We start from the raw sequence: 26012 nt of genomic DNA, 5'->3' as shown, positions 1-26012 counted from the left end.
GTGTGGGACAGCAGGGCAGCTTGACCCACTATGCCACAACACAAATACAGATTTGTATTTACAGAAAAGCTAACAGATCACACAGAGTTCTCCTATGCACACACACACACACACACACACAGCAGTTTCCCTTGTTATGAACATCTTACGTTACCACGCTACGTTTGTTATGATTAATGAGTCAACATTGGCACATTATTTTTATTTTTTAAGTTATTTATTTATTTGAAAGGGTTACAGAGAGAAGGAGAGGCAGAGAGAGAGAGAGAGAGAGAGAGATCTTCCATATTCTGGTTCATTCCCCCAAATGGCCAAGGCTGGGCCAAGCTAAAGCCAGGAGCCAAGAACTTCACTGGGGTCTCCCACATGGGTGGCAGGGACCCAAGCACTTGGGTCATCTGCTGCTTTTCCAAGGCAATTAGCTGGGAGCTGGATTGGAAGTGGAGCAGCTGGGACATGGACTGGTCCAATATTAGATGCTGGCATCATAGGCAGTGGCTTTACCCAGCTATATCACAATGCTGGCCCAAGGTGCATATTTTTAAAGTCTATAGTTTATTCGAGTTTTATCAGGTTTTTTTTTTTTTTTGGACAGGCAGAGTGGACAGTGAGAGAGAGAGACAGAGAGAAAGGTCTTCCTTTGCTGTTGGTTCACCCTCTAATGGCCACCGCGGCCAGCGCGCTGCGGCCGGCGCACCGCGCTGATCTGATGGCAGGAGCCAGGTGCTTTTCCTGGTCTCCCATGGGGTGCAGGGCCCAAGCACTTGGGCCATCCTCCACTGCACTCCCTGGCCACAGCAGAGGGCTGGCCTGGAAGAGGGGCAACCGGGACAGAATCCGGTGCCCCGACCGGGACTAGAACCCGGTGTGCCGGCGCCGCTAGGCGGAGGATTAGCCTAGTGAGCCGTGGCGCCGGCCCCAGTTTTTTTTTTTTTTTTTTACAGGCAGAGTTAGACAGTAAGAGAGAGAGAGAGAGATAGAAAGGTCTTCCTTTTTCCGTTGGTTCACCCCCCCCCCAAGTGGCCGCTACTGCCGGCGTGTTGCAGCCAGCGCACTGCGCCCATCCGAAGCCAGGAGCCAGGTGCTTCCTCCTGGTCTCCCATGCAGGTGCAGGGCCCAAGGACCTGGGCCATCCTCCACTGCCTTCCCCGGCCACAGCAGAGAGCTGGACTGGAAGAGGAGCAACCAGGACAGAATCTGGTGCCCCAACCGGGACAGAATCTGGCGCCCCAACCGGGACTAGAATACAGGGTGCTGGTGCCGCAGGCGGAGGATTAGTCTAGTGAGCCGTGGTGCCGGCCAGGTTTTTTTTTTTTTTTTAATTGATGTCTGTTTCTGTTCCAGGATCTCACCCAGAATACCATGTTAAATTTATTTTATTATTTTTGAAAATATTTATTTGTTTGAAAGAGTTACAGACAGAGGGAGAGACAGAGAGACAGAGAGAGACAGAGAGAGAAGGAGAAAATCTTCCATCTGATGGTTCATTTCCCAGATGGAGGAAACAGCCAGGACTGGGCCAGGCTGAAGCCAGGAGCCAGGGACATCTTCCAGGTCTCCCACATGGGTAGTTAGAGTCCAAGCACTTGGGCCATCTTCTGCTGCTTTTCCCAGGTCATGAGTAGGGAGCTGGATGGGATGTGGAGCAGCCAGGACACAAAGGGATGCCCATATGGGACGAAGGCACTGCAGGCGATGGCTTTACTCACTGTGCCACAGCACCAGCCCCACCACGTTGCGTTTAGTTGTCTGACTCCGTAAGCATCCCTTGCCTGTGACACTTGCATTTTTCTTTTCTTTCTTTTTTTTCTAGATTTATATATTTATTTGAAGGGCAGAGTTGCAGAGAGAGAGGGAAGAGAGAGAGAGAGGTCTTCCATCCACTGGTTCACTCCCCAGATGGCTGCAATGGCCGGAGCTGTGTTGATCCAAAGCCAGGAGCCAGGAGCTTTTTCCAGGTCTCCCACGTGGGTGCAGGGGCCCAAGGACCTGGGCCATCTTCTACTGCTTTCCCAGGCCATAGCAGAGAGCTGGATTGGAAGTGGAACAGCTGGGACTTGAATTGGTGCCCATATGGGCTGCTGGCAATGCAGGGGGAGGCTTTACCCGCTATGCCACTGTGTCTGTCCCATATTCATTCTTTTTTTTTTTTTTTTTTTTTTTTTTGGACAGGTAGAGTTAGAGAGAGAGAGAGAGAGAGAGAGAGAGAAAGGTCTTCCTTCCATTGGTTCACCCCCAAATGGCTGCTACGGCCAGCGCGCTTCCTCCAGGTCTCCCATGGGGTGCAGGGCCCAAGCACTTGGGCCATCCTCCACTGCCCTCCTGGGCCACAGCAGAGAGCTGGACTGGAAGAGGAGCAACCGGGACTAGAACCTGGTGCCCATATGGGATCCCAGTGCCACAAGGTAAAGGATTAACCAAGTGAGCCACGGTGCCGGCTCCCCATATTCATTCTTAAAACAGATGTTTACTGAGCACCTGCTATGTTCTGGAGCCTGCTTTAGGCTCCAGGCATCTGCTGGGGGCATGGGAAATAATCCACACTGGTCCTTTAACAAACCCTGTTCCAAATCATTTCTAAATCCAGTCACCTGTCATCCCTCCGCACCCGCACTGCCACCCTGGGGTGAGGTGGGTAGGCCAGTGAAACGGGGAGCCAGCAGGAAATGAGATTCGCAGACCAATGAGGAAGGATGTTTCAAGAGGCTGGACAAAAAAAGAAATGTTACTCAAGGTCAAGTGCAAACAGCGCATGGGTTTGGAAATAGGTGATTCACTGACCTTTTGGTATTTGGTAGGTCGAGGGAGGTGAGCTCAAAATATCTTTTTTTGCCTAAACTGCAGGCTGAGCTTTACTTTATCTTAACATGTGTGTGTGTGTAGCTGTGCCACAACACCAGCCCCCTATTTTATTTTTTCTAAAAATTGTACTATAGGGGCTGGTGCTGTGGTATAGCAGGTAAAACTGCCGCCTGCAGTGCCAGCATCCCGTATGGGCACTGGTCAAGGCCCAGCTGCTCCACTTCCGATCCAGCCTTCTGCTAATGTGGGTGGGAAAGCAGGGGAAGATGGGCCCAAGTGCCTGGGTCCCCGCATCCGTGGGAGACGCAGATGAAGCTCCTGTCTCTTGGCTCTGGCCTGGCCTAGCCCCATTGCCACCATAGTGGGAGTGAACCAGCTAGTGGAAGATGGCTCTCTCTCTCTCTCTGTCCCCCTCTCTGTAACTGCCTTTCAAATAAATCAATAAATCTTTAAAAAATTGTTCTAGAATACACATAACATAGACCTCAGTATGTTAGCCATTATTAAGTGTCAAATCCAGTGGCTCAAGTACACTCAGTGTTGTGTAATCATCACTAGTGTATTTCCAGTTTCTTCATCTCCAACAGAAACTCCATAACCATTGAGCAATAATCACTGCTTCCTCCTTCTCCCAGCCCCCAGTACCTTCTACTTTCCGTCTCTGTGAATTCGCCTACGCTGGGTGCTTTATGTGTGTAGACTCAGAGATTCCTGTCCTGACTTATTTCACTTTAACATAACAACCTCAAAGTTCACCCATATCACAACATGTATCAGAATTTCACTATTTTCCTTGTTTTTTTTTTTTTTTGTTTTTGTTTTTGTTTTTGTTTTTTTTTTTTTTTTGTTAACATCATCAATAGACCAATTTCAAGAACTGCCTCTGCAAATTCTTTTCCTATTTCTGGATTGAATTTGTATGCTCTTCATATTGATTTGGAGATTCATTTTTATTTTTGAAATTTGAAGTGCAGACACACACACACACACACACACAGAGAGTACAAGAGCACTTTCATCCACTTTTTCACTTCCCAAATGCCTGTGAGTTACGGCTGGGCCAGGAGCCCCACCCTGGAGTCAGGAGCTCCATCTAGGGCTCCCATGTGGGCGGCGAGGACTCCAGTACCTGACCGTTGCCTGTTGCCTCCTAGAATGCCCGGCGGCAGGCAGCTGGACTGGAAGCAGAGCAGCTGAGTCTCTGATCCACATGGGAGGCAGGTATCCCAACTGGTAACTCAAAGCCCGCCCTTATTATATAAAGTACATGATAAAAAATTTATGGTCCTGACTATTTTACAATTCAGTAGCATTAATTAGCTCCCAGTGTGTGTAACCACCACCACTATCTCCACAACTTTATCAGCCTACGGAAAGCAATAACTCCCCACTCTCTCCTCCCCCTCCCTGGTAACCTCTGGTCCTCATTCTGTGAATTTGCATATCCTACACACCTCATGTAAGTGGAATCATACAGAATTTGTCCTTTTGTGTCTGGCTAATTGCACTGAGTGTAACATATTCAAGGCTTACCCATGTTGTAGCACACAGCAAGTGTGCACCCCATTTTGTGTATTTACTCATCGGGTGCTAGACACATGGGTCATTTTCACCTTTTGATTTTTGTGAAAAATGGTGCAATGAATATTGGTATGCACACATCTGAGTCCTGCTTTCCACTTTTTTTTTTTTTTTTTGGTGAAAGAGAGAGAGAATCTTCCATCTGCTGGTTCACTCCCCAAATGGCTGCAATGGCCGGGACTGGGCCAGGTTGAAGCCAGGAGCCAGGAACTCCACCTGAGTCTCCCACATGGGTGCAGGGTCCCCAGCACTTGAGTCATGTTCAACAGGGACTGGAACTAGTGCTCCGATATGGGATGTCAGCATCTCAAGCAGTGGCTTAACCCACTGCGCCACAGCATCAGCCCCTTTAATTCCCTTGTCTGATTTTTTTTTAAGGATTTATTTGAAGGGCAGAGTGCGAGTGGGAGAGAGAGAGAGGGAGATCTTTTGTCTGCTGGTACATTTTCCAAATGGCTGCAACAGCCAGGGCAGTGCCAGGCCACAGTCATGAGCCAGGAACTTCATCCAGTTTTTCCATGTGGGTGGCAGGGACCCAAGTACTTGAACCACCTTCTGCTGCTTTCTCAGGTGCATTAGCAGGAGGCTGGATCAGAAGCGGAGCAGCCAGGACTCAAACCGGCACTCCATTATGGGATGCTGGCAGCACTGCATGACAGTAATGCCAGCCCATCGAAGTTTTCAATTCATAATGTTGTAGTTTTTCTAAAAGAGGCGCCCTAAGCATGTCTCAGGCCCAAGTCAACCTGGCACATGGATGCCAAGAGAAAGGCAGGAGAGGGGCTGAGGGCTCCCCTGGGAAGATTTGACCCTCAATCTTCTTCCAGGCTCTGTGGAGCCACGGCCACTCAGGACTACAGCCTGTCCCGACCACAGGCCAGGTGGGCTCGAGCTGGGTGGGAGCCGAGGATCTGGGGAGTAGATCAGCCACATCCAGGCAAGCCAGGGAAGGAAACCAGAGCCAGCTGCCTATTGGTGGCTTTTGGAGGACTGATGTCATGAGGACAGCTCACCCTGAGGCAGAGATGGGTGGGTGAAGCAAAGGAGTGGGTGCCACCCCACGGTGACCGAGGACCGGCCCTCTCAGTCCCCTCCGGAGAGCCCCGAGGTCTCGTTCCAGCCTCTTCACTGTCTCCTGCTCTCGCAGCTGCCCAGGTTCCTTGCTGACTTGCGCTGAGACTGGAGAAGACTGCAACCCTCCCTTGGCCCCCGAGGTCTCTCATGATGTAGTGCTGCCCACACCCACGGATGTGCATGGGGCACTGACACAGCACATGGCCTTGGCTGGACCAAGGCTGCACCTGGGCCACCTGTCCCCACCTCCATTCCCCCTCAGGACTGAGCCATGTTGTCACATCCTCCGGGAAGTCCTCCCTGGAGCCCCCCAAGCTAGCCCTGATGGTCTCGTCTCTACCACATTGGGGTCCCCCCTGGAACTGGTCAGGTCCGGAATTGCTTGTGAGATCCTTAGAGAGGAAGTGGTGGTTCCCTGAAGTGTGAGTCAGCCTGGGCCCCACCTGCCCACGCACCCGGGGCCCCGAGGCCTCACAGACCAGCCTGTCTAGAACGAACACACAGACCAAGCCCCGGCCGAGCTCAGGCAAGGAGAAGCGTGTGCCGGATCACCCAAGCTGGGTGGGAGTCTCCTTTATTTGGATTTGCTTCTGGGTGGCCAGACACTGCAGGTGGCCCTCGATGTGGACCAGGAGGGCATCCAGCATGTGCAGGACCCCACGGACGATGGCGCGGTCTGAGACCACGGGCCGCTGTTTCCAGGGCCCACAGGGGCCAACAGTCACCTGCGGATCCTGAGAAGAGCAGGGGGCAGCAGTGAGGCAGAGGGATGGGACGGAGGCGCAGCAAGGGGCAGCCGCGGAGCCAGGGCTTGGGGTGTGGGGGCTCAGGGCGGTGCCTGAAGGAGACAGGAGCCTGGGGGTGAGGGAGGCCAGCTGAGGGTCTGTAGTGGGCTGGGGGTCGAGGGCCCACGGGGACTGGAGGAGGAGTGGGGGTACTAAAGGGAGGCGGCTGTAGGGGATGGCATGGGACAATGGAGGTGTGGACAGACGCGGGACAATGGTGCGGGGGCTGGGGGTACGGGCAGGGGCCAGAGGCGCTGTGCTCACCTCACCCTTAGCGCCCTGAGAACGCCACCAGTGCAGCATCACCCGGCTGAGCATCAGCATCATGGTGGTGGTGATCGTGACGCCAGCCACGGGGTAGATACTCTTTCCTCCCAGGCCCAGCCAGTAGCCAGGACAGCCCAGGCTGCGCCCGCAGGCCTCCAGGTTGTTTGGCTGGCACCCCCAGGGCTGCAGGTCCAGCCCGACCTGGTACCAGAGGGGCCGGGTCCAGGAACGGCAGGGAGCAGGCATTGTCAGCAGGAGCAGCGACAGCAGCGAGGACAGCGCGGGCAGCATGGCTGCGGCCAGTGCCCAGTGGCCGGAACCTGGGCGCCTGGCAACAGGCAAACGCCCCTCCCCCAGGAGCAGGCAGGACTGGCTGAGCCAGCAGTTCCAGCACAAGGCAGCTCGGCCCTAGCCTGGGTGGGCAGGGGGCTGGAGGAGGATAGCCGGCCGAGGCCTACTCCCCTGGCTGGCCTGGCAGGCCAAGGGGGAAGGGACACCCTCTTGTCCTCCACCCCTAACTTCTACCACCCCACAGCCCCTAGAGCCTGCTGCTCCACCCACACCAACAAGCAAGTGCTGCTCATGGGACCTCTCCACGTGGCCTCGGCCTCACAGCCCCCACCCCCCACAGCGAGAGTGGCTCCTCCCACAGTCCCAGTGAGAGCTGGAGGCGTGGCATGGGGTTAAGCCACTGCAGGACACGCCCACATTCTATGTCCCAGAGCGTAGGTTGCCTTTTCTGATCCAGCTCCCTGCTAATGCACCTGGGAAGGAGGCAGCGGACGGCCTGAGCCCTTGGATCCCTGCCACCAACTTGGGAGACCAGGATGGAGTTCCAGGCTCCTGGGGAGTGAACCAGCAGATGGGAGACCTCTGTCTGTCTCTGTCTCTGTTACTCTGCCTTTTGAGTAGATAAAAATCAACTTTTTTTTTTTTTTTTTTTAATATCTAAGCTGGTGCTGCCCTGTGACATCTCCCGTCTCCCTCCCCGCTCACCCTTCTTGCTGCTCCTGCCTCAGGCTGGCCTTGCTGTTCACCCTTGCTGTTCCCTCTCCCGCTCCTGGAAAGTCACCTTCTCACGGCGTCACCTGCCCCCGAGCCTCCCGCCTGTGACCACCTTGCGAAACACAGCCCCCCTCTCTAAGGCGTCCCTCTCTCCCCGCTGAGAGGGCACTGCCAGCTGCCTGCTCCGGCACATCCGCCTCGCTCAGCCAATATTTACCAAGTGTGCCTTTCTGCGCCAGGACATGGAGTGACCTGGGCACACAGAGAGCCCTGGCTTTGGGCGCCGAGGTTGCCGGGGAGGAGTGCCAGGTGCCGCCGCGGGCCCCGATAAGAACAGGGCTGGGTCAGGGTGCCGCGGGGACTCAGAAGGGAGGGTGGCCTCTGTCCACTCTGGGACCTGTGCCCAGTGCCCAGCACATGGCCTGGCGCCCAGGTAGTACCTGACAAGCAGCACGGGTTGTATGTTTTAAGTGGGTGGCCTGAGCCTGGTGCTGTTCTGGCATGTCTTCAGCTCACACTCACTGGGCAGCCCAGGTGGGTGCTGGCAGCATTCCAGGCCTGCACACTGAGGCCCCGCCCCCAGCGCTCAGCTAATCCGCCCGCTGGGCCGCACGCCCACGGCTGGGATTTCACAGCACACGCTCCTTGGCTGGCGGGGCTCTGCCAAGGCCAGGTGATCTGATGATGTGAGCAGGCGCAGTAAGGGCACCCAGGAAGCCTGTGATGTTTATTCTCGTTTCGGAATACAGACTGGCAGCACCCAGGACAGTAGTGCTTCCTCTGCTAAGGGGTTCACTGGCCTCTCCTGGGGCCACCTGGTGGCGGCCATCCTGTCCAGCTGAGGTATCCCCCAGAATGGAACTGATCCCTAGAAGCAGCTCTGCTGGGGGAGCTGACAGCTGTGCGCGGCATGGGAGAAGCGTGAGCGCGAGACGCGCCCCCGGCCCCCCGCTCCCCTCTCTGCTCTCCGTCTTACCCTGCTGTCCCGAATCGTGCTCCAGCTTGGGACCCCAGTCTCCACTCTGGAGCCTAAGAAGGGTCAGGAGCCAAAGCTGTGGACCTCCCACGGCCCTGGCCCAGCCCCCCGCCATACCACGGCAGAGCCTGGAGTTGAGCCGACAAATCTTTATTCCTGAGGCTAAAAATACGCATCGGCTCCCTCCCTGTGCCCAACCAAGGCCAGCCTGGCTGCTACACCCTGTCCCCAGCCTGGAGCATTGAACTTGGAGTCCTAGGACCTCCATCCCTGAGTTCTGTGTATGTGCATGGAGAGGACTCCAGGGTAGCACCTGGAGGTGGCTGGGGGTGGGTTAGGGAGGGGGGCTTCTTAGGGATACCCTGTTACAGCCTCTGGAGGTAGGCAGTCTCAGGCAGGGTGGCAGCGTGGTCAGAGTTTGGTGGCCTGGACAGACAGAGGAGGGGAGGCTCCAGTCAGTTTCCCAAGGACACGCACCAACCCACCCCAAGGAGCAGCCTTAGTCAAGGGCAGGAGGGGAAGGCAGTTGGTCCACTGCGGGCAGAGCCCTGGCCACCAGGATGGATTTCCTGGGTCGGAGTGGGGACAGGCAAGAGATTAACAAAAACAACTCAGTGGGCCAGAGGTCAACGTACCAAAACAGGTCTGCTGGGATCAGACCTCGGGTGCTGGAGGGCAAAGGTGACGGCGTCGTGGACAGAGACGAAGAGATGCTGCTTGGTGATGGATCCATCAAAGAAGTGCCCGGCCTCCAGCTGGGCGACGACAGGGCCTGTCGGCAGGAACGGGTCTCCCCAGGCTCCGGCAGCATGTCCAGCGTTTGACCCCTGACCGCCGCCCCAGGGACTGTAGCTAAGCCCTCAGTCACTCCTAACCTGTGACTCCTGCCTCCCAGCACACCCAGGGCCTCCACTTCCAGAGCCGCTGCCCCGCAAACTTCTTGGCCCAGAGGGCCCCCCCCCCCCGCCCCGCTTCCCGGCCCACTGCCCCCGTGCCCGCTGCACTCACTGTGGCAGGCTGCGATGTACACCTCCACCTCGATCTCCCGGAAGTCACGGAAGATCTGCAGCAGAACAGGGCCCGACTCAGAGGGAGGCGCGGGACTCGGCGCGGGGACTCGGCAGACGCGGGGGGCTCAGAGCGCCCTCAGGGTCAGCGTGCAGCTGAAGGGGCCTGGGCCCACCCCGCATCCTTACATTTTTCAGGCTCTTGATGCACACAGTGTCCACGAAGGAGAGGGTACTCAGGTCCAAGACAAGACTGTGGAAGTCCGGCTGGGGCAGGCCCAGGGCCTTCAGCGTGGACCCATTTGGGGCCTTGGCGTCTTCTTGGTTGCTGGCCACTGCATCCTCCAGTTCAGCTGCTGGGTTTACCTGTGGGGACACAGACCTGTTGCAAGGGACTGCTCTTGAGGAGGTGGGGGCAGGGAAGGCACACAGGCGAGCAGGGACACAAAGGGCCACAAGTGAGAGCATGCATGTACATGGGGCGTGCAGGGGACACACGAGGACACAGACACGGAGGTCCAGTACATGTGGGGACACGCGAGGACGGATGCTGGGACGCCATGTGCAGTCCTCGGCCAGGCCACAATACACGCAGGCGCCTCGGTATCCGCCCTGAGTCTACTGGGCTCGGCACCCCCCCTCGGCGCCTACACTGCTTTCTGCGCATGCGAGTCCCTCCCTCCGCCTACAAGCACAGACTGTGGGGTCCTTGACATCTACAGATGCCAGGTCTTCATCCAGGCCTGCGACCACAGACCAGAGAGCCACCAGCACAGTTCCACGGTGTTTCCCTGGACATGGGCCTGCACCATGCCTGGCCCGCCCCCCACGCCTGCCTTGGAACAGCACTTTTGGACCCCAGCTGTCCTTGGGGGACACGCGGAGGCACCTGCATCTCTGCGAGTCAGGGTCGGCCCTTTCTCCTTGACCTCCATCCTCACCTTGGCCCTGGAGTCATCCACATCATTGCTCTTGATGTCTTCCGGGCTGGCGTTGACATTGACGGAAACAGAGGTGTCCTTGGACGGAGCAGCCTAGGCCAGGGATGGGGGAGACAGCAAAGAGCCCTCTCAGCTGCTTAGCACAACCAAGCCAGGCAGGCAGGCGGGAGGGCGGAAGGTCAGGACCTGAGGCTGTGGAGTCTGGCCCACAGAGGCTGCAGGGCTCGGACCCATCCTGGGGACAGCTGTGGACACCCTGACCTGCGGGGGATGCTGCAGGGTCCCCGGGGTTGGCAGGAGGACAGGGAGGATGAAGATAAGGGGGAGAGGGTAGAGCCAGGAGTAGGAGGAAGGGCAGGGGTAGGGAGCGGCAGGGCAGGGGCCAGCAGCCAGGGGAAAGAGGAGAGGGACAGAGGGCAGGGCAAAGGGCAGAGGCCAGGAGTCCTGGCTCAGAGGGGCCCTGCCTGGGTCCGGGGCCGCTTGTTTTTCTTCAGCCGCTTTTGCTGGAGCTCCCGCTTCTTCATCAGCTTCTTCTTCCGGGACAGGAGGTAGTCGACGTCTACCCCGCACTGTGGGCGCAGGTCAGGGGGCTGGGCACTCCAGGCAGGGGAGGGATCCGGCCGCTCTTCCCCCGGGACCCCGGCCTCACCCACCGGGGAGGGATCCGGCCGCTCTTCCCCCGGGACCCCGGCCTCACCCACCGGGGAGGGATCCGGCCGCTCTTCCCCCGGGACCCCGGCCTCACCCACCGGGGAGGGACCCGGCCACCCCTCCCCAGGACCCCGGCCTCACCCGCCAGGGAGGGACCCGGCCGCCCCTCCCCGGGACCCCGGCCTCACCCGCCAGGGAGGGACCCGGCCGCCCCTCCCCGGGACCCCGGCCTCACCCGCCAGGGAGGGACCCGGCCGCCCCTCCCCGGGACCCCGGCCTCACCCGCTGTTTGAGCGCGTCACTGTAGAACTCAGCGTTGGCAAAGAACAGGGTGGCCGAGGAGCGGAAGACCTTCACGCCGGGGACCTCCCTGGCCTGGGGAGCAGGGTGGCTTTGGAGCTATCAGAGCCGTCCTCTCCCTGCCCTGCACGCTGTTTTCCTGCCTCCCCCGACCCAGGGAGCCCTGTGCCCCCGACTCCCAGGCTTCTGTGCCCCACATCCTCCTGGTGGCTTGGGCCATGAGGCCGCAGCAGCATCCTCCTCCTCATTGGCTCCCCCGCCCCTGCCCAGTTCTCAGCCGGCCCCACAGGGCTGCCTCTGGGCACACCCTGCACGTCTCCTGCCCTTTGCCACAAGCCCGGCCAGGCTCAGTCCTCGTGGGTCCCCGGCCCTTCCCTGGGATCGATTCCCTTTGTGCTGAACCCTGTCCCTCCTGGACACTCCCTGCCCCTAGCCCGGCTCTGTGCTTAGCAACCAGCATGCACAGCGACGTGGCCCCGCCTTTCCTTCTCCCACTCCCAGCTGCCCTGGCTCCTCCCCACCTCCTGTCTGACCCAGCCGTGTGCAGACCCCCATACTCCACGTCGGGGGGCAGGGGAGGATGGGCTTGTTTGATTCCGGAGCCCAATCCCTCTGTCCCCTCCCCATCATATTCCCAGGGCCAGGCCTGAGACGTAGGGACTGGGGTCCACTGGGCAGATCAGGGAACAGCTTCCCCTACACCCCAGTGCCCCAGGTCCCTGCCCTGGGACACTGCTGACCCTGGGTGCTCTTCCCAACCCCTTATACCACGATGGGGGTCATTAGACCCAAACTCATGGCTTGCGACTCCCAGTGCCCAGTGTCCCTGCTGGGGTGCAAGGGATGGACAGGGCCTACCTACACCATCCTCTCAGTACCTCTGCATACTCGGCCAGGTCTCGGTAAATATCCGTGTCTGTCACCTGGCCCAGGACAGAGTAGCGGGGTCTGCGGAGGAGAGAGTGGCCATAAGAGGCGGGGGCAGAGACAGGCAGCCACAGTGGGGAGAGCCGGGAGGGGGCTCGTGTGGCACTGACCCCCACTCCAGCAGGAACGGGGGCGGGGCACAGAAACGGTCAACTCACAGCTGCGTTCGGACTACTGTGAGCAGCAGTGAGAAGACGATGGCAACAGCCAGGCCGAGGTCCAGGTTCAGCAGGATGGTGGCCACGAAGGTCACCAGCCAGATGAGCTAGGACAGAAGGGCAATGGCTAAGGGTCTGCAGGGGCCACTGGGGCTGAAGTCCCCGTGCGCCCCGTCCCAGCCCTTGTCGCCCAGGGCTCCTACCAGATCCATCTGGTTTGCCTTCCAGAGGGAGGGGATGTCCTTGAACTGCATCAGCATGCCCTTCAAGTTCACGATGATGGCAGCGGCCAGGACTGCCTGGGGGGAGGGGAATGCCACCAGGGGCTGCTGAGAGGCACCTGGGGCTGCCAGCCTGGCCCTGGGCATGACCCGTCTGGCCTCAAGGGCCTGAGCGCAACCCCAGCTGCCGGCAAGGACCACCTACTCGGCCCTCACAACGTGGGTCCGCAGCCCCAACCCTTGGTCCTGGACATCAAGTCTCACCCCAAAGAACTTGGTCTTGGAATCCCAGGATGACCCTGCAGTGCCACCCCTCACCTGGAACTCGGCTAGGGCAGGGGCTCACCTTGGGCAGGTCTCGGAAGAGCTCCCCGAGTTTGAGAATAATGAGGAGGAGGAAGAGGGAAGAGATGGCTCCAGCGATCTGGGGGGAGGGGCGGCAGAGGTGGGGGTGAGCAGGGGTGGGGTGGCTCTGGCAGAGTAGTGTTGCTCACGGGGTACATCCCCCACGCCCACACCTGACACCCACCTGCGTGTTGCCCCCAGTGCTCTCCTGCACCAGGCTGCGAGACATGGAGCAACTCACGGGGAAGCACTGGAAGATGCCCCCAATGAGGTTACTGAGGCCCAGGGCCACCAGCTCCTGGGAGGGGGGAGTGTGGGTGTCAGGACACTCGCCAGTCATGCCCGTCAGTGTCCTACTGTCCCCAACCTCCACCCCCACTCAAGGGCCTCCAGAGACTTGGCTGCTGTCCTCTCACCCTCAGCGCCCCCGGCGGCCCCCCCACGGGTCCCGCGTCACCCGGACCTGGTTGCTGTCCACGCGGTAGCCGTGCCTCAGGGCGAAGATCTTCCCCAGCGAGATGGCGATGGCGAACCCCACCACAGCGATGGCAAAGGCGTTTCCCACAAGCTTTGCAAAGAGCTGTGGGTTGGGGGCCACTGGAGGGACCAGCCTGGGAGAGACAACGGTGAGGCCACAGGCAGGGGCAGGCCCTGGCTGCCCAAGCCCCTCCTACTGGGACATGGAGCTACCACTCACCCTGCTGGGATGTTGCCCACAACATCCACCCCGAACCGCTGCTGTAGGCCCACACCATAGGAGATGGCCGTGGCCCCGATGAGCTGTGGGGAGAGACGGGGTCAGGGGGCGGGGGCGGGTGGGCCTTATGGTCCCAGAGAGGCGGGGAGACCCTGGGACAGAGCCTTCTGCAGGGGCTGGGGGGCGGGGGAGGCATCAGTAGGGTGAGAGACACACACAATTCCGGGAAGACAGAGATGCTATTAGGGGCAGGGGAAGAGAGCGTGGGGCTTTCTGTTGTGGGCCCCCTGGCACCTGGGCACCCTCCCAGGGCCCACCCGGAGGCCGCCCCGGCAGGGATGCAGCCTCGCTCGCCCGCCCCGGCCCGGCCCGGCCCCGCACCGTGAGCAGCTCCCCGGGTATGGGCAGCGGGAGGTAGCGTCGCAGCTTCTCACTGAGCAGCTTCACGGCCACGAGCACCACCCCCGCCACGAGCGCGGTGACCAGGGTGCCGACCACGGTCTGCGGCAGCTTCCAGCAGACCTCCAGAACTGTCTGAGGAGAGGGGAAGTCACGGCCGGCACTCGGGGGCGGGGGACCCCGGCCCGCCCAGCCCGCCCGGCCCGCCGCCCCTCCTCACTCACATAGATGAGGGAGAGTGGCCCAGAACGGCTGCTCAGCTGCAGGCCAAACACGTACTTGAGCTGCGAGATGAAGACCTGCACGGACGCAGCCGTGGTGTAGCTGCGCACCAGAGGCTCTGACAGGTAGGTGACCACGAAGCCGAAGTGCACCAGGCCCAGCCCCACCTGCGGGGTAGCCGGGGATGGTCAGGGGAGACGGGGGTCCTGGGGTGGCTGCAGAGGACCCCAGGGCAAGTGGGACTGGGGGCGGGCAGGCACCCAGGGGAGCCGTGGGGGACCCATACTCCTGACCGGCTTGCACCTGGAAGAGGCCAACCAGGACACTGAGCGTGGAAGCCAGCTGCACCCGGTAGGTGTCCCTGGCAGTCTCGTTGACTGTGGAATTTGCGATGTCCATGAAGTCCTCATCCGGGGCCAGGGATTCTGTCACACTGCCCACCATCACGGACATGATAGCAAAGGTCCCTGCAGGACAGGGCAGGGCAGCTCTGAAGGCCGGAGGACACCACCCTGCACTGAGGGCCCAGACGCAGGGCCGGTGTGTGGCAGAGTGGCTAAGTCACTGCCTGGGGTGCCTGCACCCAGCTCCTCGGCATCTGATCCAGCTTCCTGCTAACGCACACCCGAGGAGGCAGCAAACAATTGCGCAGGTGCTTGGGTCCCTGCCACCCATGTGGGACATCGGGTTAGAGTTCCAGGCTTCTGGCTTTAGCTTGGCCCAGCCCTGATCGTTTTGAGGATTTGAGAAACGAACCAGTAAATGGAAGCTTTCTGCCTTTCAAAAAAAAAATCAATTTTTTTAAAAAAAGAGAAAAAGATGTTACAAAAAATAAAAAGAGAAAGATGGGGTGGGGGGTGGGGGAGACAGAGACACACAGACAACCCAGCTTTGGACAAACATCCTCAGACTGAGGCTGTACAAATGGGGGCAGAGCTGGCAGCGAGGCCTGGCCGGGGCAGGAGGAGACGAAATGCTGGCTTCGCACCAGCTAAGCCTGCGCTGCCTGGGTCCATCGGCCTCCCTGTGGAGCAGGACAGAGTCACAGCTGCTCCAGCTGATCTGCTCACATCCTCCTGAGACAGGGCTGTGCGTCACCCTGAACCTGTGATCCCGCAGTCACCGGCCTGGTCCTGCCTGGGGCAGTCCCTGGGCTTGCCTCCCAGTGACCTATCACCAATGCTGCCCTCTTCCCCAGGCTCTCTGCCCTGTTCAGCCTGCCCTCACCCTGTCCTCCATGGCGGATGGAAGCCCCCCTGGAAAGCAAGGCCTGATTCCACTTACCCACGGAGATGTGCCGGGAAGTGCCAAACAGGAAGTAGATGAAGACAGGGTAGAAGGAGCTGTAGAGGCCGAACACAGGAGGCAATCCAGCCAGGAGCGCGTAGGCCAAGCCTGCGGGGGAGTGGTGAGGACGCAGACTGGAGGGTAGAGAAAGCTTGAGGGAGCCCCAGCCCTGGGTTGGGGGCCAGGATGTCGCAGGCCATGGCGGCTCCCAGGCGAGGCCCTGCAAGTAGCTCACCTTGTGGGAGCTGCATGATGGCCACGCTCAGGCCAGATAACACGTCACCCAGGAGCCAGTCACGCACAGGATAGCGGGGTAGCCAGGCCAGGATGGGGAAGTGCCGGAGCAGGAGGGCATAGGCCCGAGCACGGGAGCATCTGAGGACATGAGGAGCCGCTGTCAGGGACAGGGGCCACCTGGGCTCTGCCAGCACCCCCAGACCTCCACCCTTGATCTTACTGCAACCAGGTTCGCCACTGGTGGGTCCTGGGCGCTGGGCCCCAGCGCCCCAGCTCCTCCAGCTGCTGCTGGTTCAGCAGCGGCCTCTCCACGTGGTAGTCTCGCCTCTGCAGCTCCATGGCCTGTGTTGCAGACAGCAGTGCTTGTGTGTCCCTCGGTCTGGAGTGGCAAGACCACAGGGGTACAGTGAGGGGACCCCTGGGCCTACCTCCCCACACATCCACGTGGGAGCATGGACTCTCCTGCCTGACTTCTCCAGGCCCAAAGATCAAGGTAGGCCCAGCCCCCAGCTCACCCTTCGGGCCCCATGCCCACACACAGGCAGGGGCAGTCCCTGAACTTTGGCTACTGGAAGCCTCTTTCTAGACCAAAGTCCCTCATGAAGGGGTAACAGGATGGACACGATCCACATCTCTAGCCTAGGTGTGGCCGCCCAGCCCTGATCGATCCACCAGTCCAGGTCCAGGTCCGCTGCACCTCCTAGCCCCTCCCCCCACTCCTTGCCTTCCCCAGCCAATCCCTGTCCAGTCCCAGAGTCCTTATCCAGCTGCCCCGTGAGTCCAGAGCTGGCTGGCTCAGAGCACAACCAAGGAAGGCCTCCAGCAAGCCAGAGGCCCAGTTCCATAAGCCACTCTCTCGTCGGGCCTCAGGCCGCCAGCAGACACCCTCTCCTTCCAGGGAGGGTCAGTGTCGGGGCCTGGTTGCCCCTGGGACTCCAGCCCCCCGGGGCCCAAGTTGCAGGTAAGCTCAGCCTAGTCTGGGAAGGGGAGGGGTCTCCGCAGAGGAGGGAGCCTTTGCTGGAGTGGAGAGCTCTCCGTGGGGGAAGGGTCCCCCTGGAGTCCAGGGCCGGTTGTCCAGGGAAGAGGAGCTTGCACGGGGAGATCCTGCCAATCCTGCCTCCAGGGACTCTGGCCAGCCAGGCAAGTCCCGACCCAGCAAGAGCTGAGAGAGGGAGATCTCTCATCTGCCCAGCGGCTTCTCCCTGAGACCAGGGGCTCTGACTGGGGGAGGCTCCTGCAGAAAGAGGGGAGAGCTCACCTGGAGGGGGCTCCGAAGCTTTCACCCGTCAGGAAAGTTCTGATTTGGGAGAGAGCCCCACTCGGGGGGCCAGAGCTCACCGGGAAGGGCCTCTATCCGGGATGTCTCGGCCGGAGCAGGGAGCGGGGATTCCGGCCACCGCTGTCTCGCCGAGATCTTAGGGCCCCTTCTCTGCCCCGGGAGTCACTCAGGTCTTCTTAAAGGGTTCCCTCCCCTTGGCGGGCCGGGGGGCGGAGCCTCGGCCCTTGGCCCCTCCCCCGGGAGGGCTGGGGCTCTAGGGGCCGGGACTCGCCGCGCCCTGAGGGAGGTGTGGACTCAGGACCAGACTGGTCCACAAGCCTCGGCCTGGGACCTTCTCGTGGAGACATCCCGGCCGGCCCCGCCGCCTCCAGCGGGCGCACCTCTGGGACCCCGCTGCTCCGCACGCAATCTCGGGCTGGGGACGCGCCATCTGCCGCCCCCAGCCCTCGCTGCAGACGGGCTGGCTGCCGCCTGCTTCTAGGAAATCCTCGCGGCAGCAAACTTGGGCGTGGCAGCTGGAACGTGCTCACCCCGGACCTGGGCTTGGGGGTTCCTCTTCAGAGCCCAACCCAGGCCGGGGGCCCTCGCCACGCGGACCAAGGCCGCGCCCTGCACTCACCCCGCCTCATCCGAGAGCCTCACGGCCCGCACGGGGCCCTGCGGCGACTGCTCCGACATCTTCAAGGAGAGGCCGCTACGCGATGGAAGGCTGCGTCGACCCGGCCAGCGGCGCGAAGGCGGCTTGGGGAAGGCTGGGGCCAATCAGCATGTAGGGGCGTGGCCTAAGTGACGCGCTGTGGGCGGAAGGGAAGGTTTAACCTCTTCCTCTCCCGCCGCCGGGACTGTGCCCTTCAGCCGGGTTTACTTAATCCTGGGCCCCCAGCAGGTGGGACTGCAAACCGGGAACCGGGAAGCCGCGCCTCCAAGGCTCCTGAGCGGGATGGAGCTGATCCTGAGTCCTGGCTTTACAGAGGGTCGATGCGGAAGGAGCAGAAATCCCTGAATGGCTGCGAGGCCTCGGGTGAGGCCAGGAACCTCAGTAAATCTTCGGTGATGGATCCAGGTTCGTGGGGCTTCTTATGCCTGTCGCTGAGGGCATCACCCTCGGGCTTTCCGAGACCCTGCGCAGAGGGTCCCCAAGGCAGAAGGCTCAGCCCAGACGTGGGGCTATGCTCAGGGCTCCCGCCTGAGCAGTGGAGAACCCTGACTTCTTGAGAGAGGCTGGCAAGGGGTCGGTGCTGTCAACGGGCAAGGCAGCAACTACACAGCTCCTGGGACTGGCTCGGCCCCAGGCTTGCAGTCTCAGGCACCCTCCCCACAGCACCGGTCCCCCACCTCAGGCTCCCATCCCAAGGTGAGGGCTTTCAGAGCGAGGAGATGGGAACCTGGTCCAAATCTCCCAGGAAGTGAGCTAAGAATAGCTGGATATTCTTGGGGACGAGGACTCAGATTGCTTCCAAAGGTCAGTCTGGCCTGAGTGTCTCCCACTGGCCACCCCCCCCCCCCAATAGAAAGAGCCAGCAACTGTTTTCTATAGAAGTTTATTCCCAAAACAGAGCGCGGCTTCACGGAACAATTTACACAGCTGGGAGAGGGGACGCTGGGCCGGAGTGGGGAGACCCCCGGAGAGGGGCATCTACAGAACCTAGGACAAGCGAGGATGCCACTCTGCGCTTCGAGGGCTGGCGTCCTTGTGGGGAACGAAGGTGGGGTCCTGGCTGGTGGGACTTGGCACCAGTCAGTGAAGCAGAATTCTTAATCTCCTTGGAAACTGCATGGGGCCGGGGGAGGGGAGCAGGTGTCTGCACCAAACCCCCAGCCCTACAGCCACGTGGTAAGAGGATGCTTACTCTCAGGCCTTCTGGGTCTGCTATTAAACCAGGGTGGAGCTTTGGCCTGGGAGAGCTGAGCTTAGAAACCCCCTCAAGATGGCCAGGTCCAGGGTCTTCACAGGTGGGTCCTCCCAGTCCCTCTTCCGCTTTCCCTACCTTTCACTTGTAAACAAGGGGGGGGGGACATCCTCGACTGTAAACAAAGTGTAAAAGTTCCAAGTTTCAAGTTGTAAACAAAGTAAAAAAAAACATGTTGTAAATCTCAACCTGTAAACAAAGTAACGAAACGTTAAAGTCCCCAGTGGTGGACATCAGACAAAGCTACAAGAGTGGGAGTTTTGCAGACAGAGTCGAACAGTCGGTTTTCCCTTTTGAAGGGAGTAAAGCAGCGTGGAACTGAGTCACTTCTGGCAGGCAGCCCCGGCGCCCAGGGCCAGGGAGGATCCTGTAAACACGGGAGGCAGTGGCACCTACATTCTGGGTCTGGAATGCCCTTGCTTCTGCTCCCTTTGCTCACCCTCCCATCCACCCCTGGGGGGCAGCGTCGGGGAGCAGGGCAGGGGTGGGGGCTGCCCAATGACCCCGACCCACACTGGGCAGGAATGTCTGAGCAGAGGCCTGAGCCCTCCCCTGGGCGAAAGGGAAGCCTTGCTTTGTAAACACGACATCTGCTGCTCCACCAGCGCGCCACAGCATCCGTCCTAGGTCATAAGGCAGCAAGTGGCAAGGACTCCACGTATTAAACACATACGTCCACCGAGAGGGGTGGCAGGAGCGGGTGCCCCTGAGGAGGCCGGAGGACCCCTGTTTTCAAGACCAGCCCCCAGCCCGGAAGTTTGGCCTTGGGATGGGGGCACTGGAGAAACAGCAAAGATCAATTCTGCACTTTGGGCCCCGACAATATCCAGATCCACCTGGGGCGTGGTGGGGTGGGAGGAGGGCCTCAGTGCCACCTGTCTGACCCCACCGCTGTAAGATGCGAGGAGACAGCACAGGGCTTCCCAGGGACCCACATGGGGCCCAACTCTGCATCTCATCCTGTCCCCTCCCCCTCCCAGCCCAGCTCAGACCCCTGGAGTCAGAAGAGCTGAAAAATAACATAAGCATCTCTCTCTGGTTACAAAGGTACAAAACGTATAAAAGTCCTCCCTTCAGTTCCCTCCTGCACCTGCCATGGGCATGCTCACAGATGCACGCAGCCTCAGCACCGCCTCCACAGGGCTGGGAGCTGGGACAGAGGCTGCCTTGGGGTTGGCCCCGACCCCTGGAGCCTCTTCTTTAGCCCAAATCTTCCATCGCCCTCTGCTCTTCCTCCTTCACTCCGCGGGCCCCTCAGGAGTGACCCTCGCTTCTGGGAACTCTGCAGAGTTAGAGATGGAAATCATAGGCATCACTCAGTGGACCTCACCTCCCCCAAGTATCCCCTCCAGGGTTCTCAGTCCTGCAGCCAGATGCAAGGCTCCTTGGCCGCCTGGGCCTTTTCTGTAAGACCTGCTGTGTTATACCCTTGGCAGATACTGTCTCACAAATCTCACATCTCAGAACTGTAGACCCCTTCATGGATGAAGAAGCTGAGTCTCAGAGAGGCACAGAACCTGCCCAGGGTCACACAGCTACTGAGGTAGGGACAGATCGCAAACTCAGACCTGCGTGAGTCCAGAGCCTGAACCCCGGCTCGGCCCCCAGCCCACCTCTCACACAACCAGGCCCAAGGCTGGATGGTAGTGGGACCAGGTTGTAGGTCACTCCTGTCACCCCACCCCTCCTCTCTCACCACTGGGTCCTGCTCAGTTGCCCTGGCCCCACCCACGGGGCCCTCTTCCCCCCACAGCCATCTCTCACCCTGCAACCCTGCACAGCATGAAGCAACTATCTTCTCAGAGCGACTCAGCCCCCCTTTGGGCTCACAAGACCTGACAAGCCCTGAGCCCCTCCCTCTCTGAGCCCTGTGCACGCAGCTACTGCCGATAGGCCCGCACACCGTGTCCCATGGCTGCCCCACAGGCGCCTGAATGCACCAGGTCCCAGCTCAACTCCGGGGAGCCCCCTCCACCGTGCCCGCAGGCAGGAGGAGCTTCACACTGGCTGAAGGAATCCGTGAATGAATGCATGATTTGCTCGTCTGCTGGCACATCCTGGCACCCCATACAGCCCGAGGTGAGACCTCCCTGTCCCTCAGGAAGACCAGGTCGCCTCCTGCTTCTAGGGCTTCCCCCTCCTCTGGCTCAAGGCTTTTGGGAGGCACCCAGCTCCCCTCCTTCCCCGGGAGCTGCAGGGAGGTGTGGCACGTTCCCAGCACACAGCTGGGGAGTTCTTGCTGGTCACACCCCCATGCCCTACCAGACTGCTGTCCCCAGCCTGTAGCCCCCCAACTGTGAGAGCAGAACCAGGGGTAGCCTGCACCTCCCAACCCCACCCCATCCCACCCCACTCTGTGGTGGGACCCGGGACAGGGTACACAGGTGACAGCACAGTGGCTGGACCGTGCTTACTCTGAGTCCGGCGACAGCTCTGAGATGCTGTGGGACGTGGCAGAGCGCGGAGTGGAGGGCCCAAGCGCAGAGGCTGTGGCGGAAGGTGTGGCAGTGGTGTGAGGGCCTGAAGGCGTGCTGGAGGACTGCATGGAGGAGAGGGCCGAGGAGTTGAAAGAGGCGAGGATGGAGGAGAGAATGTCCAGCTGCTCTGTGGAGGGGCCGTGGCTGGGGCCACTGGCTGGGTCCTCCCTAGCTCTGAGCAGCTGCAGGGGTGGCCCGAGTGCTTCTCGGGAGGGGTGCCGGCTAGGCACCTCGTCCAGCCGCTCGCGAGAGTTCGAGCTCCTAGACACAGAGTCCAAGGGCCGGGATGGCAAGAGGGGGTCCCTTGAGAGTTGCCTCTGGGGAGACGGGGACACAGGCGGGTGCTGTGGGTCCAGGTCCTGGGGGCGGCGGGGTGGAGGCAGCGTGCTCAGCCACTCACGGGGTGCCCCTAAGTTCAGCGCATCCCGGGAGCCGAAGCGCCCAGCCACGGCGCCAGGGTAGTCCCGGGGCGGCTGCCTCCGCGGCAGGGTGCTGCCCCGATCCCTGGGCTCCAGGCGGCCTGGTGCAGCATCCAGGCGTTCCTGGGAACCTGGCCGGTTCAGGGGGCACAGGACAGGAGCAGGGGCCTCCTCCAGTCGCTCTCGGCTCAGCTGCCGCCGGAGGAGCAGGTCCAGCTGTTCTCGGGAAGAGTAGCGGCTGGCCGGCTGCGAGAGGCTGCCCGTGCCCCCACCAGCATAGATGCGGCCGTAAGAGGCGGCTGGCACAGCACGGTGGCCCAAGGTGGCTGCGCGGCACCAGGACAGCTCAGTGGCGCCTCGGGTCTGTGGCACCAGTGGGTACTGCAGCCTGTTCTTCAGAATGCCTACAGAAGGGACAAAAAACAGGCACAAGACTTCCCTGGATGGAGAGGTGTGGCGGCCCCTGTGGTCCCTGTGAGACTGGGTTGGGAACAGACACCCCTAGGGAGGGCGGGAGGCAGCAGCACAGCGGTGGGAGTGGAGAGGCAGAGATGCAGGGATCCGGCGGGGGCGGTCCCCATGGTGCGGGACAGGCAAAGCTCCCCCAGGTTGGAAGAGGGGCAGCTGCCAGGTTCCGGCAATACAGGCCTGGGCCAAAGGGGCAGGCAGGAGTCCCCTGAGATGCAAGGGAGGGGCCGAAACCTCGGGTTGGGACAGGGAGAAGCTCTGGGGGTCCCTGTAAGGCAGGAGAGCAGGGACAGGAAGCTTCCAGCGCACAGCAGGGGCTCAGGGTCCGGGTCCTGACTGCGGCTGGAGGAGGAGTAACCCCTGGGGTCCTGTGTCCCCGTGGGACAGGAGCTCCCGAGTTAGAACGCGGGCCGCCCTGGGAACTGTGAAGCAGGCCAGAGGAGCGGACGTTCCCCAGATGGGAGGGGCCCCGGGGTTTGAAATGAGGAAGCCGTGAGCGCCTGGGTCAGGGCACGGGCAGCACCCAGGGTTCCTGCAACACACAAGGATCGGGATCATACCCTTCCTCTGGCGCTGCGCCCGGCCCACGGAGGTTTCGTCCCCACTGGTCAGGGCCAGGTCTGGCTGGTTGTTGTTGTTGGCGGCGTCCTTGCTGCTGTCCAGGCCGAGGCGTCTCTCAGAGCCCCAAGTCTGCAGTGCACAGGGAGCCGCCTCGCACTCCCCCAGAGCTGGCCAGTAAGACAGGAGGTCATTGCCGTCCACGTCTGCGGAGCCAGGGCAGGTGTTACAGGAGCTGATGGCCCCGCTGTGTTGACCCCACTGACTCATGCCCCTGTGACCCAGACTCATGACCTTGACCTGAGTGACCCTTGACACCCTGGCTGTGCTCACTGAGCACAGGTGGCAACAGGAGGGCGTCTCCTGCGAGGCTAGTGGAGGCATCCAGGAAAGGGGTAGCTGACAAGCTCCCCACCCTTAACTGGAGCTAGAAAGACACTGGAGGTGGAGGAACCTGAGGACTAAGGGGCCAGGGAGCCCAGGCTGAACCTCAGCTTGCCGGGGAGATGAGGGGCTGCAGGGATAACAGGCCACTTCGTCACCTGTGCCACCCAGGCTGTTCACAGTCCCCCAAGCACTGCCAGGACGCAGGACGGGACAGGTGCATGCGGTACCAGTGATGACCCCAGAGGTTCCCAATGGGCCAGCCCAGGCATGCTCAGGCGATGGCGGGGTCCCCGCATCTAATGGAAAGTAGGGGAGGGTCCCTGGTCATGCACGGGGTCAGAGGACTTCCACCACCTTTAGGGTGGGTGAGGAGCCTCTCACTCTGGGCTGCCCGGCGTAGCGGACGCTGGAAACGCCCTCGTGTCCGGCCATTGTCCTCGCTTTCTGAAGATGGGATGGACAGGCTCCTCTCCTCCTCCAGGGACAGGTCACTGTCGGAGTCGGAGTCTGCACCTGCAGTTGGGAAGGGCAGGGCAGGAGGGTATAGCAGCAGCGGGGGAGGCGAGGGGCTCGGCCGTAAGGAGTCTGGAGGGTGGGCGCAAGGGTTTGGGGCAGAGATCTGGGCGGAGCTCAGAGTGGGAGTGGGGGGGGGGGGCAGAGACTTCCCCGGGATGGCTTGGGAGAACCAGGACTTGGGGTATAGGAGCCTCCTGTGGTAGCAAGCTGGGGGGAGCTCGCCCACCCCAGTGAGCCACTGCTCCAGGTAGGGCAGAAGAAAGGGGGACAGGGGAGAGAGCCTCCACCTCCGCCTCCGCCTCCCTCCTCCCTTCCCAGGCCCCCAACTGCACCAGCGTCTCGATGGAACATGGCCACGTCCAGGTCCGTGGGGCCAGCGTGAGCCTGGAGGCTGTGGTCAGTGTGGTCAGCAGCCGAGCCATGTCGAACCAGGACGTTGTCCCTGGAAACGCAGGAGCCCCCCATCAGAGAAGGATGTGATGGAGCGCCTGAGGCTGGCGGGACTCTGGGTTCCCAGCTGCGTGCGGAATGGCTAGGGGGTGTCCCTGGTATGTGGCAGGAGGGGCACCTCATGATGCCAACCCCAGTAAGGCCGGCGTGTCCATCACGAGGCGACTCCTCCACTCACCTGAGGTAGCCGCGGCCCCGCTGGCTGTCCTGGTCCTGGGCCCGGCCAGAGCGGGCACTGCTCACAGAGGAGACGGTGGAGGCTCCGAGCGTGATGCGGATGAGGCCACTCTCCTCAAACAGGGCTGTGTTGTTGTAGGCCCCAGGGCCCTACAGGACGGGGGTGGGCACAGGGGCGTGAGCCAGCCCTGACAGGGCCTCTGACCCCAGCCCCCCGGTGCCCGTCTCGACTCCCTCACCGTCCCAGGTGCTGGCCTTGCTTCATCGGGCGCCGCCTTCCTGCCCAGGCAGGCTGGTGTCCAGGCGGCCCGTGCGTCTGCGTTCAGCACACAGAAGAGAAGCAGCACCGCCAGGCCCTGTGGGTTAGCAAGGGTCGGTGTGGGCTCGGTAAGGGGTCAGCAAAGGACCGAGAGGGTCAGAAGAGTTGGCGAAGGCCAGAGAGTCACCAAGAGCTCACAGTCCCTGCCGGTTAGCAGGGAGCTGTCACTGCAGGTCAGCGCGAATAGCGAGGAGCCCGGGGAGGGGGCCCCAGAGAGGAGTCAGGGAGAGACAGCCAGGGCAGAGCGGTCAGAGCAGGACCCGTATCTACTTGAGAGGTAGCTCCAGGCCTGGGTCAGCGGCCGGGGCCAGTGTCCGGGGACGGCACAGTCATCCAGGAAGAGTGATGCAGGGCTGCGGTGGGGGAGGGGTGCCAGAGCTACCTGGAGCCCAGAGAGTGCGGCGTGGAGGTAGTGGAAGGCCAAGACGCTGTGGTTGACTGCCAGGAGGCCGAAGAGCCAGGACGTACTGACCAGCAGGAGCAGCAGGAAGGAGCTGCGGAGGGGCCTGCCGTGAGGACACGCGAGGTCACGCTCATGCAGGGGACACGGGACGACACGCAGGGGCCACGCTGGGACTATGGAATGAAAGGAACTCCCAGGAACATGGAGGCCTCGGGAGGATACTAGGGGAGGTGGGAGTCACACCAGGAGCAAGGAGAGCACCCCTGGAGGAGCGAGCCACGAGGGGACGAGGAAAAACGACATCCACGTGAGAGAGAACACGGGGGCCGGGGCCGGGTGCACGGGGCAGGGACGAAGGGAACCACCCAAGCCGTAAGGAGACCCTGGCAGGCCCAGGAGGCAAGGAGAGCAGCAGACAGCCAGGGCGCCAGGGCAGGTGCAGCTCCTCCCCTTCCTCTGGGATTTGGGGATGTGCTGGGGGCCCCAGACCCCTCCCAGGAGGAGCCCGCGCTCCTGAGAGCCCCCGACTCACAGCACAGAGGTCTTCTTGGCCTCCCTCTGCCCTGTGGAGCAGGATGTGTGGGCAGCGAGGAGAAACAGGGTCCCGTTCATCTGTGGGGCCGGGCGGAGCAGGGCAGAGAGACGGAGAGACAGAGGGAGTGAGAGACAGAGGGAGCCGGGACAGAGACTCACGGCAGAGGCAGGGCCAGTGAGAAGTTCTTCCATGCACACACACACGCTCCCAGAGGCAGGAATCAGAAACACAG

General features: G+C 61.1%; 3 protein-coding genes and 1 long non-coding RNA gene across 16 annotated transcripts in view; 1 reads left to right on the top strand and 3 right to left on the bottom strand.

Annotated features, from left to right (window-relative positions):
• Positions 1 to 5998: 5998 nt before the first annotated feature.
• TMEM89 (transmembrane protein 89) lies at positions 5999 to 7440 on the bottom strand. The gene is made up of 2 exons (XM_002713348.5): positions 6507 to 7440; positions 5999 to 6191 (listed from the first exon to the last, which is right to left on the bottom strand). The coding sequence occupies exons 1-2, from the start codon at positions 6798 to 6800 to the stop codon at positions 6006 to 6008; spliced, it is 480 nt and encodes a 159-aa protein (XP_002713394.1). The 5' UTR covers positions 6801 to 7440; the 3' UTR covers positions 5999 to 6005.
• Positions 6588 to 18048, bottom strand: SLC26A6 (solute carrier family 26 member 6). Of its 8 annotated transcripts, XR_016214842.1 has the most exons (23): positions 17781 to 18048; positions 16103 to 16261; positions 15881 to 16020; positions 15643 to 15753; positions 14662 to 14825; positions 14361 to 14525; positions 14119 to 14271; positions 13738 to 13820; positions 13504 to 13651; positions 13225 to 13338; positions 13042 to 13119; positions 12678 to 12773; positions 12475 to 12581; positions 12268 to 12337; positions 11372 to 11464; positions 10903 to 11007; positions 10439 to 10531; positions 9687 to 9863; positions 9499 to 9553; positions 9126 to 9262; positions 8852 to 8916; positions 8491 to 8543; positions 6588 to 6710 (listed from the first exon to the last, which is right to left on the bottom strand). XR_016214842.1 is itself a non-coding variant. In XM_051852456.3 (21 exons), exons 1-21 carry the CDS (start codon positions 17837 to 17839, stop codon positions 8902 to 8904), a joined length of 2322 nt encoding a protein of 773 aa, XP_051708416.1. In that variant the 5' UTR covers positions 17840 to 18048; the 3' UTR covers positions 8625 to 8901. The 8 variants fall into 8 exon arrangements, 6 of the variants coding, with proteins under 6 accessions (XP_051708416.1, XP_089162439.1, XP_089162435.1 ...); XR_007921921.3 differs by lacking the exon at positions 6588 to 6710 and having other exon boundaries at positions 8223 to 8543; XM_051852456.3 differs by lacking the exons at positions 6588 to 6710; positions 8491 to 8543 and having other exon boundaries at positions 8625 to 8916.
• LOC127492443 (uncharacterized) lies at positions 16268 to 19259 on the top strand. Of its 3 annotated transcripts, none has more exons than XR_016214845.1 (2): positions 16268 to 16843; positions 18048 to 19259. It is a non-coding gene; the product is annotated as an uncharacterized LOC127492443 (long non-coding RNA). The 3 variants fall into 3 exon arrangements; XR_016214844.1 differs by having other exon boundaries at positions 18045 to 19259; XR_016214843.1 differs by having other exon boundaries at positions 17723 to 19259.
• The window catches only part of CELSR3 (cadherin EGF LAG seven-pass G-type receptor 3), a 27070-nt gene continuing 19012 nt past the window's right edge, over positions 17955 to 26012 (bottom strand). For 2 of the 4 annotated variants that reach the window (XM_008260614.5, XM_008260612.5), the window contains 9 exons: positions 25778 to 25857; positions 25225 to 25348; positions 24763 to 24879; positions 24525 to 24673; positions 24229 to 24338; positions 23735 to 23893; positions 22996 to 23199; positions 21486 to 22371; positions 17955 to 20353 (listed from right to left, as the gene is read on the bottom strand). In XM_008260614.5, coding sequence (XP_008258836.3) covers positions 20326 to 20353; positions 21486 to 22371; positions 22996 to 23199; positions 23735 to 23893; positions 24229 to 24338; positions 24525 to 24673; positions 24763 to 24879; positions 25225 to 25348; positions 25778 to 25857 — 1857 coding nt within the window. In that variant the 3' untranslated portion in view covers positions 17955 to 20325. The remainder of the gene's footprint in view (positions 20354 to 21485; positions 22372 to 22995; positions 23200 to 23734; positions 23894 to 24228; positions 24339 to 24524; positions 24674 to 24762; positions 24880 to 25224; positions 25349 to 25777; positions 25858 to 26012) is intronic. The other 2 variants (XM_051852442.3, XM_008260613.5) reach the window with 2 other exon arrangements.

The sequence above is a fragment of the Oryctolagus cuniculus genome, chromosome 10, assembly GCF_051225735.1.
Source record: "Oryctolagus cuniculus isolate XC-2025 breed Fujian yellow rabbit chromosome 10, ASM5122573v1, whole genome shotgun sequence".
NCBI classification, from domain to species: Eukaryota; Metazoa; Chordata; class Mammalia; order Lagomorpha; family Leporidae; genus Oryctolagus; species Oryctolagus cuniculus.
This window is presented reverse-complemented; position numbering and strand designations above follow the sequence as displayed.